Source organism: Apis mellifera, linkage group LG8 (genome assembly GCF_003254395.2).
Source record: "Apis mellifera strain DH4 linkage group LG8, Amel_HAv3.1, whole genome shotgun sequence".
Lineage (NCBI taxonomy): Eukaryota > Metazoa > Arthropoda > Insecta > Hymenoptera > Apidae > Apis > Apis mellifera.
In genome coordinates, this window is record NC_037645.1 from 9,549,164 (window position 1) to 9,567,377 (window position 18,214).

General features: G+C 30.3%; 1 protein-coding gene and 1 non-coding gene across 2 annotated transcripts; one reads left to right on the plus strand and one right to left on the minus strand.

Moving 5' to 3' along the window:
• Positions 1–593: 593 nt before the first annotated feature.
• On the minus strand, positions 594–5,391 carry LOC100576198 (bromodomain-containing protein DDB_G0270170). Its single transcript, XM_003251114.3, has 8 exons — positions 5,082–5,391; positions 4,104–4,181; positions 3,973–4,021; positions 3,802–3,892; positions 3,566–3,694; positions 3,219–3,421; positions 904–3,129; positions 594–815 (listed from the first exon to the last, which is right to left on the minus strand). The coding sequence occupies exons 1-8, from the start codon at positions 5,232–5,234 to the stop codon at positions 769–771; spliced, it is 2,976 nt and encodes a 991-aa protein (XP_003251162.2). The 5' UTR covers positions 5,235–5,391; the 3' UTR covers positions 594–768.
• Positions 5,392–6,031: 640 nt separating this feature from the next.
• TRNAV-CAC lies at positions 6,032–6,104 on the plus strand. Its single transcript has one exon. It is a non-coding gene; the product is annotated as a tRNA-Val (tRNA).
• The last annotated feature ends 12,110 nt before the right edge of the window (positions 6,105–18,214 follow it).

Consider the following 18,214-nt stretch of genomic DNA (forward strand, 5'->3'; position numbering starts at 1 on the left):
AAAAATCGTTTTTTTTGTGATTTATTTGTATTAATTTATTGTGAAAATTAATTTATTGTGAAAATTAATTTATTGTGATGGTGATTATTTTTAAAATATTGGGCTGATAGCATAACTAAATATATTCGGTAAGTTTTAACATTTTATGTATCAAATAATATTCCAATATTATAGAAATATCAAATAATATAAATTAAAGTAATGTATTTCTGATAAATCTAACTTTAGAAAAATGAATATTTAACGTAGAATATTAATTTTTAGAAAAATTAAACATAGAGAGATAATTCAACATTCAATTTTAATATTAAAAATTATACAAGGCAAACTTTCGTATCAAATACTTAAGCAATTTGTAATCATAATGGAAAATTGACATTAGATTCAATTTATATGTTTTTGAAAACATATGAAAATTACAAAATTTTCTTTTTTATATTTTCGAATAATTACAATTCTATCAAAACAAAATATGTTTTAAATAAACTTCCAAAGATAATTATTGCTTATTTATATAAACTGCGTTCTTATAAATATACAAACCTAAAAAAGCGCATTTAATTACTTACAATAATTATTTGAAAAAATATTAATTATTAATAACATTTCTTTTATTATTATCTCGCATACAAAATTCATAAATGTTAGCAAACATTAAAGTGAAACGTAATAAATAATAATTTTACGTATCTCACTGTAATGATATATGTAATAATGAAAAAATATCTGACATATATTTAGATGAATGTAGTAAAATTAAATTAAATTTTACTTTTGATAGAATACTGCTTGACTCTTTACACAAGCATTGTGTTCTGAAATAAAAAGTGGATAAGATTTGTAATTATAATTAATTATTGAAAACTAAAAATCTTTTGTCAAAAAATTATTATAGTTAGTTACCATAGTTTGGTCGATAATGAAGTTCTTCCCAATTTACTACATTTCGTCTTGATTTTATAGCCTTGTCGGTATGATGTAAAGTAGTTACGATTGGCTCACAATCAGTTTTTCTTATTTCTACCACATTTTGTTTTGGAACGTGAATTTCACATACGTTCGAAGAATCGTTGATAGGTTGCACTTCCGGTCGATACAGTATTATCTTTTTAGGATGCGAATATTGTTCTTCAAAAGCAACATTTGAATGACCCAAATTTTGTTGTTCAACGTATACAACTTTATTTTGCTCGCAAGTTGGCACGAAAATAATTTTTTGAGTTGGTTCTTGAAGACACGATATTACGCGATAATTAGCATTTGAATTAGTCACTTCTACATTATCGACAGAAGTAACATGTTTGTAGATAGGAACTTTTTGTGTTTTTGAATCATTTTCAAATGCCAAATACTTAATTGGTTGTTGTTCCAATTCTATTCCATTTTGTATATATTGATTATCGATAAATTTTATTTGTGATTCTTGCTCTTCTACAGGCAATATCTTTAAATTATGCACACCTTTGAGAATACTAACATCGGTTACATCTTCCTGACATAATCGCCCATTATGCAATGTTCTAGGTTTCTCAATTTGAGATACATTATCATGGGAACATTTTTGCAAATTATTTGAATCTTTACATTGATCTACCATTACATAGTAAACGTGTTGATTATTATCACATTTTTGATTATTTTCATATTTAGGTTGTTGCTGGATTTTTTTTAATAATATTTTTTCATAAACCATTGGTTTTTGATGTATCTGGTGTATTTGTGGCGCGTGTGCTTCTTTAAATTCTTGGCAACCATAATTGGAATTTTCAGAATTCTGCGAGCAATGAAATGTTCTATAACAATTGGATACTTTTTGACAATCTTGCACAGTGCAAGTATTTTTTATTGATTTTTCATGTTGCAATGGAACATTCTTTCGTATAATACAGACATTTGAATTATCTGCCGTTTCACGAGCAATTAAATTATTCACGTATAAACATTGTCCTATATTTCGCGAATCTTTCTTTGTAAACATCACCGTTTTCTGTACCGGAGGATTTTTCTTATTCACGAAAATATCATTTACATGAAGATTCTGTGATTGCTGTTTAGATTCCGTTGGTTGTGAACATGATTTTTTCATAAAATATATTTCATTGTCACATACACTCGGTGAATCCATTACGTTCAGATTCTTCATTTTTCCAGTATCGAACAAAGTATTCGACGTACTTGATCTTTGCAGCTTTTTTGAATCTTCGTTCAATTCTGCCGTTACAGATTGCGAAGGAAATGAAATTTCTTGCTTTGACGCAACATCGAAAAGCATTTCTCGAGGTGCTTTTTTAATATTAGTCATCGACTCTTGGAATAAATTTAATCGATTGTTATTATTTGTGACGGTGTTGTTGCATCTTCGTAATATAGCAGGTTTGTTCTTCAAATTCTTCATTTTAACTTGTTTTAGTATCTTTAAATTTTGTCTTCCTTGATGTCTCTTTAATTCATTCTTCAAAATATGCACAGTTTGCATACTCTGATTTTTCCCTTTCATCAAATTATTTTCATTAATAAAATTATTTTCAAATCCTATTTCAGATGGCGCAAATAAAACAGGCTTATTTTTCTCCTTTATTCTTTTAATCTTATTTGCTTCACTATATTTTAAAGTGTTATTGTTTCTATATATAGAAGCTGTAGAATGATTTACTTCTAAAGAGGTAGGATTGCTTGCATCTGTTGAGACATCATTAACTAAATTATTCCTTTCTTCGTTCATTTCTGATTCGTGAAAATTTTTCACTCCTATATTTGTATTACTTAATGAGGATATATCAAACAATAATTTGGTCGGAACATTTTCGTTCCTTTCGTTATTCAAATTGAAATTCGTTTCTGGTATTAAAAGCGAATCTTGGCTTTCTTGTAAACACTCGATCTCCTGGTTTCTTTTATAATTAATGTGCCGCTTTGTATTCTCTATGGTCTTGGATATAAAATCTGTATTGTGGGTATATGAAGATGGGCAACGTGCAGTATCCCAAGAAAGGAAATTTTCGTTGGAAGTACTTGGTGTATCGCATTGAATTAAAATGTTACCACGCTTAATCATATCCCGTAAAAATTGACTACGAAATGATTCTGCATAAATATTTCTTAATTTTTTTTTTACCTTTATTAACGGATCTAGAAAAAATTAAAAGGGAATAAGTAGAAAAGTAAAAATTAATCGAAGTAAATTATAAAAATTATTAAAAACTTGAAAAATCAAATACCTGTCCCTAGATGATCCGGAAAATTTGGTTCTTCAAAATTTTCAAGAAAGATGTCTATACATAACTCTTCATATTTTCGCAAAGCAGAGTCGCCTAAATTTTTTGAATCAATTGGTTTCTTCTTTTCTAATTGTTTTTGAAGAAACTCGGTGTTAGAAATGTTGAAATCTTTTATGTAATCATCTTTATCGTATCTTTTCTTTCTACATAAAATATATATTGTAATTATCATTGAATTATCGTGCAAATCAATTTTTTGTTTAATTTCTTTTCATAATTATTGATTTTGATTGTTGTTTGTATATTTGTTTATATATTAAAATGGAATATATAAGTTTTCAATTTACCCATCTGTATTTCCCAAAACAGGACTTGTATCTTGTTTACTAACAGGAGTTGGTTGAAGAATATTTTTAATAGCAGAATCAAATAATATGTTTTTTGAAATTTCATTAGTATTATTTTTAACAACATCTCTGTGAATTAAAAGAATATTCTATATATACAATAATACAACAATATAATAATATAAGAACAATATAAATAATAATACAACAAATTTTTGTATACTTCTTTTACTTACTCTGATTTTGAATCATAACCATCTAAAAGTTTGAGCACATTTCCTTCCAAACGAGCATTATTCAGATTATCCAAAGGTAATTTTGTTTGAGCTGTAAATAACAATAAAATTGTTAAATAAATTGTTTTTACCATTAAAGAAAAAAAAATAATTTTATTCAATAACACTCACATCTTCGTATTTCTTTTCCTGTTGCGCCATTTCTGTATATACCAGATAACTAAAATAAAAAAAATTATTTGATATTATTATGTTAACTTCTCTTTGTTTTCATTCTATATTTCATGATTTATAATATTTACAGCTTTCGGAAGAATTCTATTCGATATTCTTTTTGAACTTCGCGTGCCTAACTTTCCATCGATCTTCGTTTTTTTATCCTGAAATAAATGTTTTTCAAATAATGAATAAAATGGAGGAAACGAAAATAAATTAATTTTTTATGTATACATATTCTTCTCTAATGTCCGCGAAATGATGCAAAAGTTTAATGAAATTACTCTGCCAAAATTTGTATTCCACCTCGTTCTGCTGAAAAATGGAGCATAGATTATCATGATTTAAGAAATTCTATTTTCACAGAGTATTTACTTTATATAGTATACGTAGAATTTTATTAAAAATAAATTCTCTTATAAATAAAATTTAATATGTTTCCAATTCGAAAAAATGTATAATAAAATTTTTTTAAATTATGTATACATATATATGTATATATATATGTATATATTTTTTTTATTATACAAATTTGAAATATGAAAGTATGCTTAAACGTGTAAGATTAAAAAATTCTACATTTACATTTCTTCGTTACATTCCATCATTAAAAATAGAAAAGAGAGCACTACTTTGTACTCTGTTTTGTTTTTCTTTTCTCATTTTGTTCAATTTATCGATACATCTCAAAAGATGCGCACCTAGCTTTAGCGCAAAACCTCATTTTCTCATTCCATTGTATGACATTAAGTGGTTGTAGATATGTTTATATTCATGTATATTAATTATTCTTTCTCGAAATTTTTTTGAAATCCTTTCGAAATCTTTATTCATTATTTATTTATTATCGAAATTAGTGTAGAAATATTGAAATAATTAATAAATCAATGTGACACATCTCGACAAACTTTGACATAACCAAAACTTCAAATAAAATTTCCATATTAAATGTAATATTATATTAGAAATGATAACAAATTAAATTTAATTCAATAAAGAATGCAGTTAGAATTTTTATGATTAAAATTTGATAATTTGTGAGCATAAACTTTGTATGTCAGTACCTTCTTTGATTTGAATATTTTCTGATGCAGATCTGTCAAGTCCCTTTTACGTTTCTTTTTCTTTGTTCGGTTTTTCTGCTTTTCTCGAACAGTTTTTCTTTGTTCATCGCCAGATGTATCACTGGTTACGACATCACATATTACTTTCCCCATTTTACAATAAGAAAGAAAGACTAATTGTCTTGTACGAACGAGATCGACAAGCGTCTGAATGTTTGTTTACATTTCGTACCTCGCTTCTTACGGTGGCTCAAGTATCACGTGCAATGACGATGTTCGACGTGCTTTGTCTCGTTCTACATACGATAATTGACCGATATATAATGTTATCGACCTAGAAACGCTGATCATTTATAATTCTTTTTTCTATCATATTAGAAGAGAAGCTAATGAGTAATAGTTTATTGAAACAAGCAACTATTTTATGGTTGGTCATAAATATGTCATAAATAAAATTAAAATCAGTATTTAAATATACAGAATCTTTCTGTATAATATATGACTTAGTTTTATTGAATTCTGATAAAGATTATATTTATCAAAGCATGTTCCATAAACAAATAATGATATGATATATCAAGTAACATGTTCAGGTACTTGTAAATTTTATATTATAAATTTTAAAGAGAAAGAGACATATTTATACATCTATAAATTAAATATATAGTCTGATTTATCGTGTTTAGATTATTTTAATTATCGATCTCGTGAATTTAAAAATGATTATATTTTATAATGAAACAAAATCTATAAAAATTTAATTTTTTATAGGTTAAAATTAATCAAATTATCGATTTTTCTTACCTTGTTGCATATTAACAATTTTAATTCGATTTGATTTTCAAAATTAATAGAAATAAAAAAGTTAGATTTTTTTATAATATTTTAAATTGTTTCTTCAAAGATATTATTGTCCTTTATTATTAATTTTAAAAAACCCATGTAACAACGTTTCCGTAGTGTAGTGGTTATCACGTGTGCTTCACACGCACAAGGTCCCCGGTTCGATCCCGGGCGGAAACAGTCGGGATTTAATTTTTTACTTACAATTTTTTGTCATTTATTTTCATTTTCCTTATTATCTCTTAAATATTATTCTTAATTCTAATTATATAAGAAAGAAATATTTTACTTGTGCAAATTAAAAATTTTACTTGTATAAAATAAAATTTTGATAATCATAAAAAATTACATTACCGATAAAGGATAATATTTCTATGAAGATAATTAACTAATTTAAATTGAAGATTAAAATATTTATAAAATCAAAGAATTATATCATGACATGAGAATTTTATTGTAGCAAGAAATCGTTTTATGTATATACATATATATTATTTTTATTTATTATAGAAAATTAATTATTATAATAATTTTGCGTAATTACCATATGTTGATAAGTTCATTTATATCTACAGTGCAAATTACACAAAGTTTCAACTTTCATAGACTACCACTAGATGGCACAGGTTATATTCTTTATAACCACATTAGTTAGAAAATTTGTTAAATTATTCATATTCTATTTGACTTCTTTAATTTATATCATAATGCCTGTTATAATTATGATTATTTAAGTGAAAATAATATTAGAATATAAAGTTAGGTTAATAAATAATAAATCAATAGTTTACGAACAATGTAAACGAACATCAATGTAATTGCAGTATTAGGTTATAATATAATAATAAATATTATTATTATATAAATAATAAATAATTTTATTTACTTTATATCACTAAATTAATTTGGAATATTAGATAATTTCTATGTCGTATATAAAATAGTACATTTATGAATTCCTACGGTCTTAGATATATTCATATAAAGAATTTTATTCTTGAATTTTTTTCTTTAATCAATCGTCAATTAAAAATTTTTTTTTTCAATTAATCAATAAGAAACTTTCAACAGAAATTACTATTTCCATCGGTCATTTCTAGTTCGTGCTGCGCAACTGTTTATCATGGTCCATCGTATATTTTAAGTCTCACTTTATCGCCTGGCCGCGTAATTACGGTAGAAGTTTACGAGGCCTGCAAGTCAGTCTTGAATCGAAACTCAAATTATACCGCGAAATAACCAACTTTGATGAGGTCGTAACATTTAACCTTTCCTACTCAAAACTTCTTTTTCAAGTACAATGTACATATGTGTATAATCTATTTTTCTATCCTCTACTTTTGTTTCTTCCAATTATTTTACCGTCTATAAAAATTGTATAAATAAATTTTAATAATAATCGATTTATTTTACAGAATCCATGTATTTTTGGCAAAATCAACGATTTAAAATGACGAAAAAAAAATCTTTGTAGTTCTTTCATTTTATCGGTGAGTCAATATACTTGTATTTTAATACTTTAGAACTTTCATTATATTTGAACAATTTATTATACAAATGTTTCACTATTTAAATATTCTATTATTCAAACATTTTTTTACTATTAAAACATTTTTATTGCTTCGCTATTTTTATTATGAAATTGATATATTTGTCGACTCTTTATACGTTTGTTAAAACTTTATGACATCATAAGAGAAACGTATGATAACAGCTGTTAAAACAAAAAAGGTGATATTTTACAGAGTAAAAAAAAAATAGTATGATTGTTACAAAACAGATCGTAAAAAAATATGCACAAGTATTATACCTTTATTTTGCATATATATACATATAAAATCTTCGATTAATTAATTAACTTGTATTTTGAGGTTAACTCTTGGAATGCTTTCTGTTTAATTTTTAAAAAAATTTAAAGATTCAGATTCGTAGTAATATTTAATAAAAACTTTAAACACATTCTTTCTTTTTTAAAGAAATTTATTTAATAATAACAGAGCAATTAGAAAGCATAACAAAATCAATACGATTTCTACAAACAATCAGGAAAGTATGAAACAATGCTTCATGAAAATTAGCACGAAAAAATATATATATATATACACTGTAACAATCTTCCCACAACAAAATTCCGCAAAGAATCACACGATATATCACAACCGCGTTGTTGATTAGCACATAACGCGAGTCAGTTGATGGTTATCGCTGTGAAGTTGGCTATCGCTGTGAAGTTGGCTATCGCTGTGAAGTTGGCTAATTGCAAGGTCGATTTTCAACGCGAGAATTTCGACGTGATGGCGTATTGTTGCTCGAGGAAATTTGTTGGTATATCTATATATCTAATTAGAGGCAGAGAAAGAGGTAACTATGTTCTATGAAACGTAAAAGAGTCCTTCGTAGCTGGGTAAGAGGCTTTGAAAGAGATTCTCGAGGAAGGACACGGTTTCACTCTAATGAATAAGAACGTCTTATTGCAGAAACTGTACTATATTAATTGAAACGGAAAACTTGTGTTTTGAGGTTAACTCTTGAAGTGCTTTCCATTTGACGATGACGCGAGGGATTAATATACCAGATTTCTTTTAGAAATATTAATATTTTCAATTTTAAATTGTCTTTTTGAGTAATATATTGCAGAATACGTATAAATAAACGAAGAGAAAAATATAAATTAAGAAGAACAACAAAGTGTTTAATATTTTCAAAGGGAAAAAGATTAAACTTTTGAATGTGAATATCGCATTGTTCGTTTTAAAAGTGCATTGTTTTCTTCGGTTATTTTTATAGAAAATACATAAATGCATTTCTTTATCGACCTTTGTACACTTTTTCCAAGAAAATTTATTGCGTGTTTTGTTCGCTTATGTAGCAAATTACCAACTAATTATATTTTTATGTAAAATTGACATCTGTATTTACCGTTAAAAAAATACGTACACGAAACGGAAGATATTTGAAAAAAATAACATTTTCATCTCGATAGATTGAAAATTTTGAGATTGAAAAAATTATAAATTTTCATTTACAACTTTAACTATTGAAAAACTATTAAAATATAATAACAATGTGCTCTTTGTACAAATATTGAACGCAAAATATAAATTTCACTTTAATCAAAAATAATATCTCAATCGTATATTCGTGACATTATTCATTTTTATCGAGATAAATGAACAAAAAAATTTAATACGTTTTAGAAAAATAAAATTTCATGAATTTGATATTTGAATTAAATCTATCAGACTCTTAAGAAGAATTTTTTAAAAATTTTTTAATCAATTATTTTTTTTATAAATTATCTATGATGAATTATTTCGCGAAGAAAATAAAAAGGGTTAAACACATTTTAAACTTACACTCTTCAATAAAGATAGAAAAGGAAGAAAAAGAGCAGTGCGAGGAGAGAGAGAGAGAGAGAGAGAGAGAGAGAGAGAGAGAGAGAGAGAGAGAGAGGGAGAGAGAGAAACAACGCATGCAATGGGGGTTTATGTAACTCGGGCATTAGTAACTGTGACGTCACAACGCCGCGACGCGATGCAACGGTTGCACACGGTCGATAGTGCAGTCAACTACTGCATTATACGCAGTCGACCTCACAGATCCATGAATTGCGTACATTCAAGATTATCCAGAGCTAAAAAAACTTCTCTTCTTTTCACGAATGAAATCGATTCATTCCTTCCTTCTTCGTCGATCTTTCTAACCTCACTTTTTCCTTCGAACGAAAAAACAAAGTGAAACTTTTTTTTTTGCGTTCATCGATCGTATCGATGAATTTTTCAAACGGTTCAAATAGATTTATTTATAATCAATTTGATCATGGTAGGAAGAAGAATTAAACGCGCCTCTTATACAATTCTTCCGTTAATTTATATATATTTTCGCGATCTATAGAACTGTTTCGTGGAGTGGAGGGCTGGATCTGGCTATTTATAGTCACTGACTCGTACGGTCACTTCCTTTCCTTCTTAGCATTAGAGGTTATAGGTCTTCGAGAAACAACCTGAAGAATCCTAACTTTCTTTTTCAAGGTGGGGAAGAGAAAGAGACGTAAGACGTAAGGAATTTAAACGAATTATTATTCACGAACCGAGCAGGGAATCTAATTTAGTGTACGAATACCACGTTAACGGGTACCCCGTTCATTACGTAATAAACGTTTTACTTAGAGGGGATCCCCCCTCAAAATTGTTAGAGAATCCTTTCAACGATAACCATATTTTAAAAATTCATTTAGAAAGATTTTATTGAAATTGTTCGATAACGCCATTTACCAATAGATTTTTTTTTTATTAAAATAATAAAATAATAAAAACGATGAGATTAAGATAAATGATTAAAAGGAGCGAATAATTCTCGAATCTCGCGTTAACGCATAAACGCAGGAAAGGAGGAGGCGAGGAAGGAGGAAACGGTATCCGCGATGAGAATGTATCAATCAGCACAATTTAATTCACTGCTGGCGACGTAAGGGGTAAAAGGGAGGGGCGAGGAGAGGGGTGGGGGTACGTCTGATGGAGGACGAGAGACGGATACATACATATAATAGAACCAGGAACAGAGGAGTAGGAAATAAAGGCGTGATACGATAACGTGGATGGTGGAGCGAGCGAAAGGTTAGAGGAATGAATGTAACGACAAAGAGGGCAGCAGATCAAGAGAGAGACTCGTGGGTAAGATGGAGAAGGAGGGAATAGGAAGCGGAGGAAGACAGAGACAGGCGTGGAATCCGTGGGATCGAGGGAAGGCATCGAAGGAGTAGTAGCGGTGGCGCTGCGAACAGCGCAGGAACGGTAAGATCGAAGCCGAGAGTCGAACGCGTGGAATTATCGTGCAGGGAACGAAATAACCGATACAAGTTTATGATCGGTGTTTCCACTCTATCTTTCGATTTAACAATATGTCCCTTCTCACGCACGGGAAGAATTTTAACGAAGTAGAAATTCAAGGGGAAGAAACCTTTTCCTTTTCGTTTTCAAAAAGTATTCTATTTTTGATCAATCGTGTAAATAATGGTTATCTGGAAAACGGCGATGAATAAAAGTATCACATTACACTGAGAATATATAAAATATCGAGTGGAATAAGGAGGAAGATGATGATTAGGTAGGAGAGATGCAAATGCGAAATTCTCTGGATCAAAAGGGACGTGGTGAAGGGGAAGAGGAGAGAGAGAGAGCAGAAAATAGAATGAATATAGGAAACAAACAGGGACGGGTGAGCGAAAGAGCGAGTGGGAGAGAGTGAGAGGAGAGAAACCGGAGGCCTTGAACTGCTGCGGCGGTCGGCATTGCAACTTTCCGCTCTACACGTTTCTCCGTTCCTCTTGCCGCGCTCTCTCTCTCTCTCTCTCTTCGTTCAAACCATTTCTCTCTCCTCGAGCACGTTGCGCTCGCGAGCCATCTTTCTTCGATCGACCCAAACCGACGTTTCGCCGTCTCCGTCTTCGTTCTCTGCCTCTATTTACATCGTTTTCCCTCGAAAGTCTGGACGGCTCGATGGCAATAATTAGATATATATGTGTATATATATATATAAAAGTATTTCTTCTGTCCGCCTCGTACAGTCGGTGATGTAGAGCGGAAGTCTTATCGATCGGCCGTTTCGATGCCCGATAAAACTCGTTCTCTTTGAATTTTTTTTTTTTTCTCCTGTTTTACCAATGAGAAAAAGAATTCGTTGGAAACGCGCAGAGTCCCAGACACAATTAAATTAATAAAAACATCTATAAACGAGATTTACAGATCGAAACCTTATAATTAACCTTCGAAAAGCTCGGTTAATAAAAAATCAAATTTCGAAAATTCATAATCGTAAACGCGTAAAATTATTATTTTTGCGAATAATATTCGGGAAGGATATTTGTTGAGGAACAATTGTTTTGGAAAAATAATATAAATAAATAAAGGTATAGGCGGGAACGCGCGCCAGCCGCCAGAGATCCGGGCACCTTGAACTTTTATCACGTGCGCGAATAACAGAGGCGCGATAATAGAAGTGGGATTGTTGTTTGCATAAGCGGACGCGTAATCGAATACCAGGAAACAATGCTTCGCGTGCGAAAATCGTGTTTCTGAGTCAACGATCGGGAGACCTCGGGTTTCTTGCACTCGATTTTACGCCCTCTCGCCGAGAATCCGTCGAGAGAGAGAGAGAGAGAGAGAGAGAGCTAGCCAGGACAGAAATAATCCGACCGAGACCGGATACTTTTTTATTAACCTCGCCGTGCAAAACATTCTCCCGTCAACATCTCTTGTCCCCTTCCTTTTCGAAACGCGACATTGATTTTCGAGTCGCGTCGTTTCAAAAATTGATCGATAAAAAGTGCCGAGTTTTTTAAATTTCCACTTTTTTCTTCGCAAAGATTTTTAATCAAAATCTGCAAATATCTTAAGAAATTAATTTCTCTTTTTTATCGACTGTGAATAATCATTTCTCGAATGATAAATTATTAAAGAAAAAAGAAAAGACTTTTAATCTTCCAATAAAAAAAAAATCTTAAATTTGAAAAATTACAGAAAAATTGAGATTTGTTTTTTTATAACAACTCGACTCGAATTTTCAATCAAATTCACAAACGAAAGAAAGATTATCTTATCCTCTTCTTACAAATGAAAAAAAAAGAAAAAATAAACGATCAATCGTATACCATTAACCCTGCTGTAACAAAGGCGAAAAAGAACGTTTTTGGCTGCGCAGGTTGTGGCTGAAACAACATGCAGAAGATTCATTAGCGCAAGCTGAACAAAGAGAATGTGTCGAGCGTGACTCAAAAGAGAAACATTCTTTTTTCTCTCCTCCCCCCTCTCCTTCTTCCGCGCGAAAGTTTTCCCGTGTCACGATTATCCTTCCTCCACCGTCGTTGGCTCGTTATCAGGAAGTTTTGCCAAAGACAGAGGCCGTAATATCCCTATCGAGGTCATCCCGCGAGAAGAGAAAGAAATGAGTCAGATAGACACCGTCCCGTGTCTAGCAGCGCGAACCACGATTCAAGTTCAAGTTGACGTCGAAATATCGACGTCCTTCGAGACGGGACGAGTCGATCCGTCGTCGTACGGCTTACTTCGAGTTAAAAGTTTCGTTTGGAAAATAACCAATTCGATGGATGAATTTCTATAAATTTAATTCTTTTAAATTAATATTATTCATCAATTTATTATAACTTTTTTAATTTAATATTAATTTTATTAACAATTTTTTTCATTCTTCTAGTATTAATATATATATATATATATATCTGTGAGAATTCAATTTAAAGATACGTGAAAATTTTATTTCAGACTTCGTTATTGATCGATTGGTAATTAAATTAAATTAGTTAATCCGAAGTATAACGTTTAACAACGAAAGCGGAAATATCATAATTCTGGTTTAGCAAAGGCTAAAAGGGAGATGGAATTTTGTCGAATTTCTATTTAAAAGCCAAGTTTCATCGTTTCGTTATAACTTATGCATTTCCATTGTGGTCGATGAACCGCCTAAAATAGCGCGCTTTCTATTTTATTTAGCGACGGATAATTTTTGCATTCGGTTTATCCGGAGAAGATTTCTTCTTCCTCTTCTTCTTTTTCTTCTCGAGAGAGGAGAGGGGGGTGAATAATTCAGTCACACAGAGGAGAGGGGTTTATTTTCATAATGGTATGGGACGAAAATATGGGAGCTGAGTGATCGAACGCAAGGATATCCGATCTCTAATTTTAAACAGAATTAAAATTTCCTATATTTGCAAAGGGTAACGCCTGCGTCAACCCACAATGCTTCGAATCATTGAACACACCGCGTTTATATTGACGTAAATTGCATCGTGACGGCCGAGTTACTGTCAATCTTTTTATAGTTACACGAACAGACGATTCTGCCGTTGGTTACGTGTAAACAGCCTTTTTATAGCTCGAAAAAAAAGAAAGAAAATGAACGAGAGAAGTCAGTCAGCAAAAAGGTCATTTTCACCACCGAGGGAAGAAGATGGATATTTCTTAAAAAATTTAATTTCCATTTCTGTCCATTCCTGTCTCGATTACGATGAAATCCATCCATTTCTGACGATTATTTATTATTACAATTCATCATTAAAATTTGAATAATCCTATTGTGTTAAAAATTATATTAAAAATCCCTGCTCGAAGTGTACGCATTCTAAAAGTACTTTCCTCGACCCAGATCGAAAGATTCGATCCGAAATTGCTTAATGAAACTGTTATCCATCGAACATTCATTATTTTCCATCATTTCGTCCTTAATCGGCGGTGGTTGTCCACGCGCTCGATGGACACAACCTTCTGCCTTCCTCTCTCCTGCTTTTTGCCTCCCCTCGTTTATTTCCGTCCCTCGGCCTCTTTCTTCTCGGTCGCCTCTCCGACGCACACGAAGCAATCGCGACACAACGTGCGGGGACTGCATACGTGCAAGGCATCAGCGTCATCCTACGAAATGTCAGGGTTGAATCGCTGGTAATAATCCGGTTCTTTAACCGCGCTACTATGCAGATTCACGCGTATGCGTGTACGGCGGGCGGGAGGGCGCACGGCGCGACCTGCATTATCGACGGGTCTCGTTATTAACAACCGCGTATATACACGATTTCGTATATGCGATGCGACTGTATCGATCCGTGCGATCGATCCAAGTATATATTTTTTTCTTTCCCTGGCGTATGAGAGAGAAGGTTGAGTGGCCTTGAATTATTTCGCGTTTCATTCGGATGGGAAGAAGGTGTAATTTTAGTTTTTTTTTTTTAAATAGGTATTATATGTGTAGGGAGTATTTGGATATGATTGGTATGAGTTTGTCTGAGTTTGTTTGGTGGATTTAATGGTCGATTTGGGTATGGATGTCGAGATTAGGAGATGTCGTGGAATTAGGAGATCGCGAGAAAGTGTGGTTGGCTCAGTCACGGGGTCACAAGGTCGGATGAGATCATCCGTAGAGGCGCGGAATTCGCGGAAGATTGGAACGGGATCAAAGGTTTTGCGTGGGATGATTCGTACGAGGATGGAACCTTAACCTAACTTAATTCGCTTAGAGTTAATATCTAATAAATAATAAGAGATATGTTTGTTTTATTTAATTATTGATTCCTTAAGAAGAAGTTTAATGAGGAAATTAAGTCAGATTTCAGTTTAAATTTAAAACAAATTTTGTGAACCTAACCTAACTTAATTCGCTTAGAGTTAATATCTAATAAATAATAAGAGATATATTTGTTTTATTTAATTATTGATTCCTTAAGAACAAATCTAATGAGGAAATTAAGTCAGATTTCAGTTTAAATTTAAAACAAATTTTGTGAATCTAACTTAACTTCATACTTAAAGTTAATATCTAATAAATAATAAGAGATACATGTAGTTTTATTTAATTATTGATTCCTTAAAAACAAATCTAATGAGGAAATTAAGTTTAAGTCAAGTGATTCTCAAGTTTTGCGAACCTAACCTAACTTAATTCGTTTAGAGTTAATATCTGAATATAAAAGATACGTTTATTTTATTTAATTATCGATTCCTTAAAAACAAATCTAATGAAGAAATTAAAACAAACGTTAGATTTCAATTTTAAAATTTAAATTTAAGTGATTCTCAAGTTTTGTGAACTTAACCTAACTTAATTCAGTAATTTAGAATTACTGTCTAAATATAAGAAATACATTTATTTAATTATGAATCCCTTTTTAAGAAGAGATTCAGATGTCCAATGAAGAAACTAAAACAGACTTCAGATTTCAGTTTAAAATTTGAGTCAAATTGATTTTCAAGTTTTGTGAACCTAACCTAACTTAATTCGTTTAGAGTTACTATCTAAATAATAAGAAATATATTTTATTTAATTATGAATCTCTTTTAAGAAGATGAAGAAACTTAAGACAGACTTCAAATTTCAGTTTAAGAGGTAAATTTGGGTCAAGTAATGATTCTCAAGTTTTGTGAACCTAATTTATTTTGTTTAGAGTTATTATTAAAATATGAGAGACGTTTATTTTATTTAATTCCTCTTCAAGTTTAGATATCCAATGAAAAAATTAAGACAGATTTCAGATCTCAGTTTAAGAGTTAAATTTGAGTCAAGTGATTCTCAAGTTTTGTGAATCTAATTTAATTTAGAGTTACTATCTAAATACAAAAGATATGTTTATTTAATTATGAATCCCTTTTAAGAAGAGATTCAGGTGTGATGAAGAAACTAAAGACAGACTTGAATTTAAGAGTTAAATTTAGGTCAAATGATTCTCAAGTTTTGTGAATCTAATCAAACTTAATTCATTTTTTATACTGCTATAAAAATATGGAGAGACCAATGAAGAAATTAAGACAGACTTCAGATTTCAGTTTAAGACTCGAATTTGGGTCAAGTCTTGTGAACTAACTAACTTATTTTGCTTAGAGCTACTATCAAAATATGAGAGACACTATTATTATCTTTATCCAATCACGAATCTTTTTGACCTTTTCAACGAGGGATTCAGGTGACCAATAAAAGTAATTAATACAAAAAAATCTCAGAATTTCAGTTCAGAGACTTGTGCCAGGTGATTTTCATCGATTTCACGATGGAAACAACAAGCTTTTCTCGGGAAACAAACTTTCACACTTCTCTCGAACGTTTCGAAACTTTCGAATTGGAAACCATTTAACACTCGGTTCCAAACTTTTGCCCACTGCTGTACGTAACAATTCGTGCAACAAAGGGGTTACCGTGCGACGCAACAGATTACATATTCAGTGATCCCTAAAGCGCGAGTGCCAAACATAGTTGGTTCAGGTGATTAAACTGGGCACGTATCGCCAATGGAATTTTTACTTTCCGTTTGTTGCCCTCTGTTTCGCTTGCATTTCCACGAATCCATACTCTGGGAACTGATTCCGCAACAACTGTTCCCTCCCCAAATCGTAACTTCAATTCATTGTTCCGTTTTCGAAGATATATATTTCAAACAAGTTTTTTTTTCAGGAGGCTTTCGTTAAACAATTTCCAAAATAAAAATTTCAAAATAAAATTTCTTTTAAAAGTTCTAACAATTTTTCTTCTAAGAGATTATATTTTCAAAAATACATTTCAAACAAGTTTTTTTTCGTTAAACAATTTCCAAAATAAAAATTTCAAAATAAATTTCTTTTAAAAAATTCTAATAATTTCTCTTCCAAGAGATTACATTTTCAAAGATATATTTCAAACAAGTTTTTTTCAGAAAGCTTTCGTTAAACAATTTCCAAAATAAAAATTTCAAAATAAAATTTCTTCTAAAAATTCTAACAATTTCCCTTCCAAGAGATTATATTTTCGAAAATATATAAAAATATATTTCAAACAAGTTTTTTTTTTCAGAAGATTTTCATTAAACAATTTCCAATCAAAATAAAATTTCTTCTACGAAAAATTCTAACAATTTCCCTCCTAACAGATTACATTTTCAAACAAGTTTTTTTTTCAGAAGGTTTTCGTTAAACAATTTCCAAAATAAAAATTTCAAAATAAAATTTCTTCTAAAAATTTTAACAATTTCCCTTCCAAGAGATTACAATTTCAAAGATACATTTCAAACAAGTTTTTTTTCGTTAAATAATTTCCAAAATAATAATTTCCAAAAGATTACATTTTCGAAGATACATTTCAAACAAATTTTTTTTTCAGGAGGCTTTCGTTAAACAATTTCCAAAATAAAAATTTCAAAATAAAATTTCTTCTAAAAATTCTAACAATTTCCCTTCCAAGAGATTACATTTTCGAAAATATATATTTCAAACAAGTTTTTTTTTTCAGAAGATTTTAATTAAACAATTTCCAAAATAAAAATTTCAAAATAAAATTTCTTCTAAAAATTCTAACAATTTTCCTTCCAAGAGATTAATCAATTTATTGTTATTATTATTAATGTAATTGTTGTTATTATTATTATATCAATTATTATTATTAATATATATATATATATATCTCTATCCTCTTTCATCGAAACCAAGATTCAATACCATTACACCTCCCCAATAAACGATTCGTCCAAAAATCGATAATCCAAACCATGATTCATAACCATAAAAAACAAAACAAAAATATATATATATAATTCTCGAAAAGAAAAAATAAAAGTTTCATTAACGTCGAGGGTTAGCAGTTAAATATTTCCCTTTAGTTGTCAGGGGAGTTGTGTGCAACAAGGGAGCGTAAAATTACCCCCTCAAATAAACAGATTACATGTATATTTTTGTAAAATATAAAAAAAAAAAAAAAAAGGAAAAAAGGTTTCAACGACTCGAGGTTGACTAAGGACTTGGAATGGAATTTCGTAATTGGTGGGG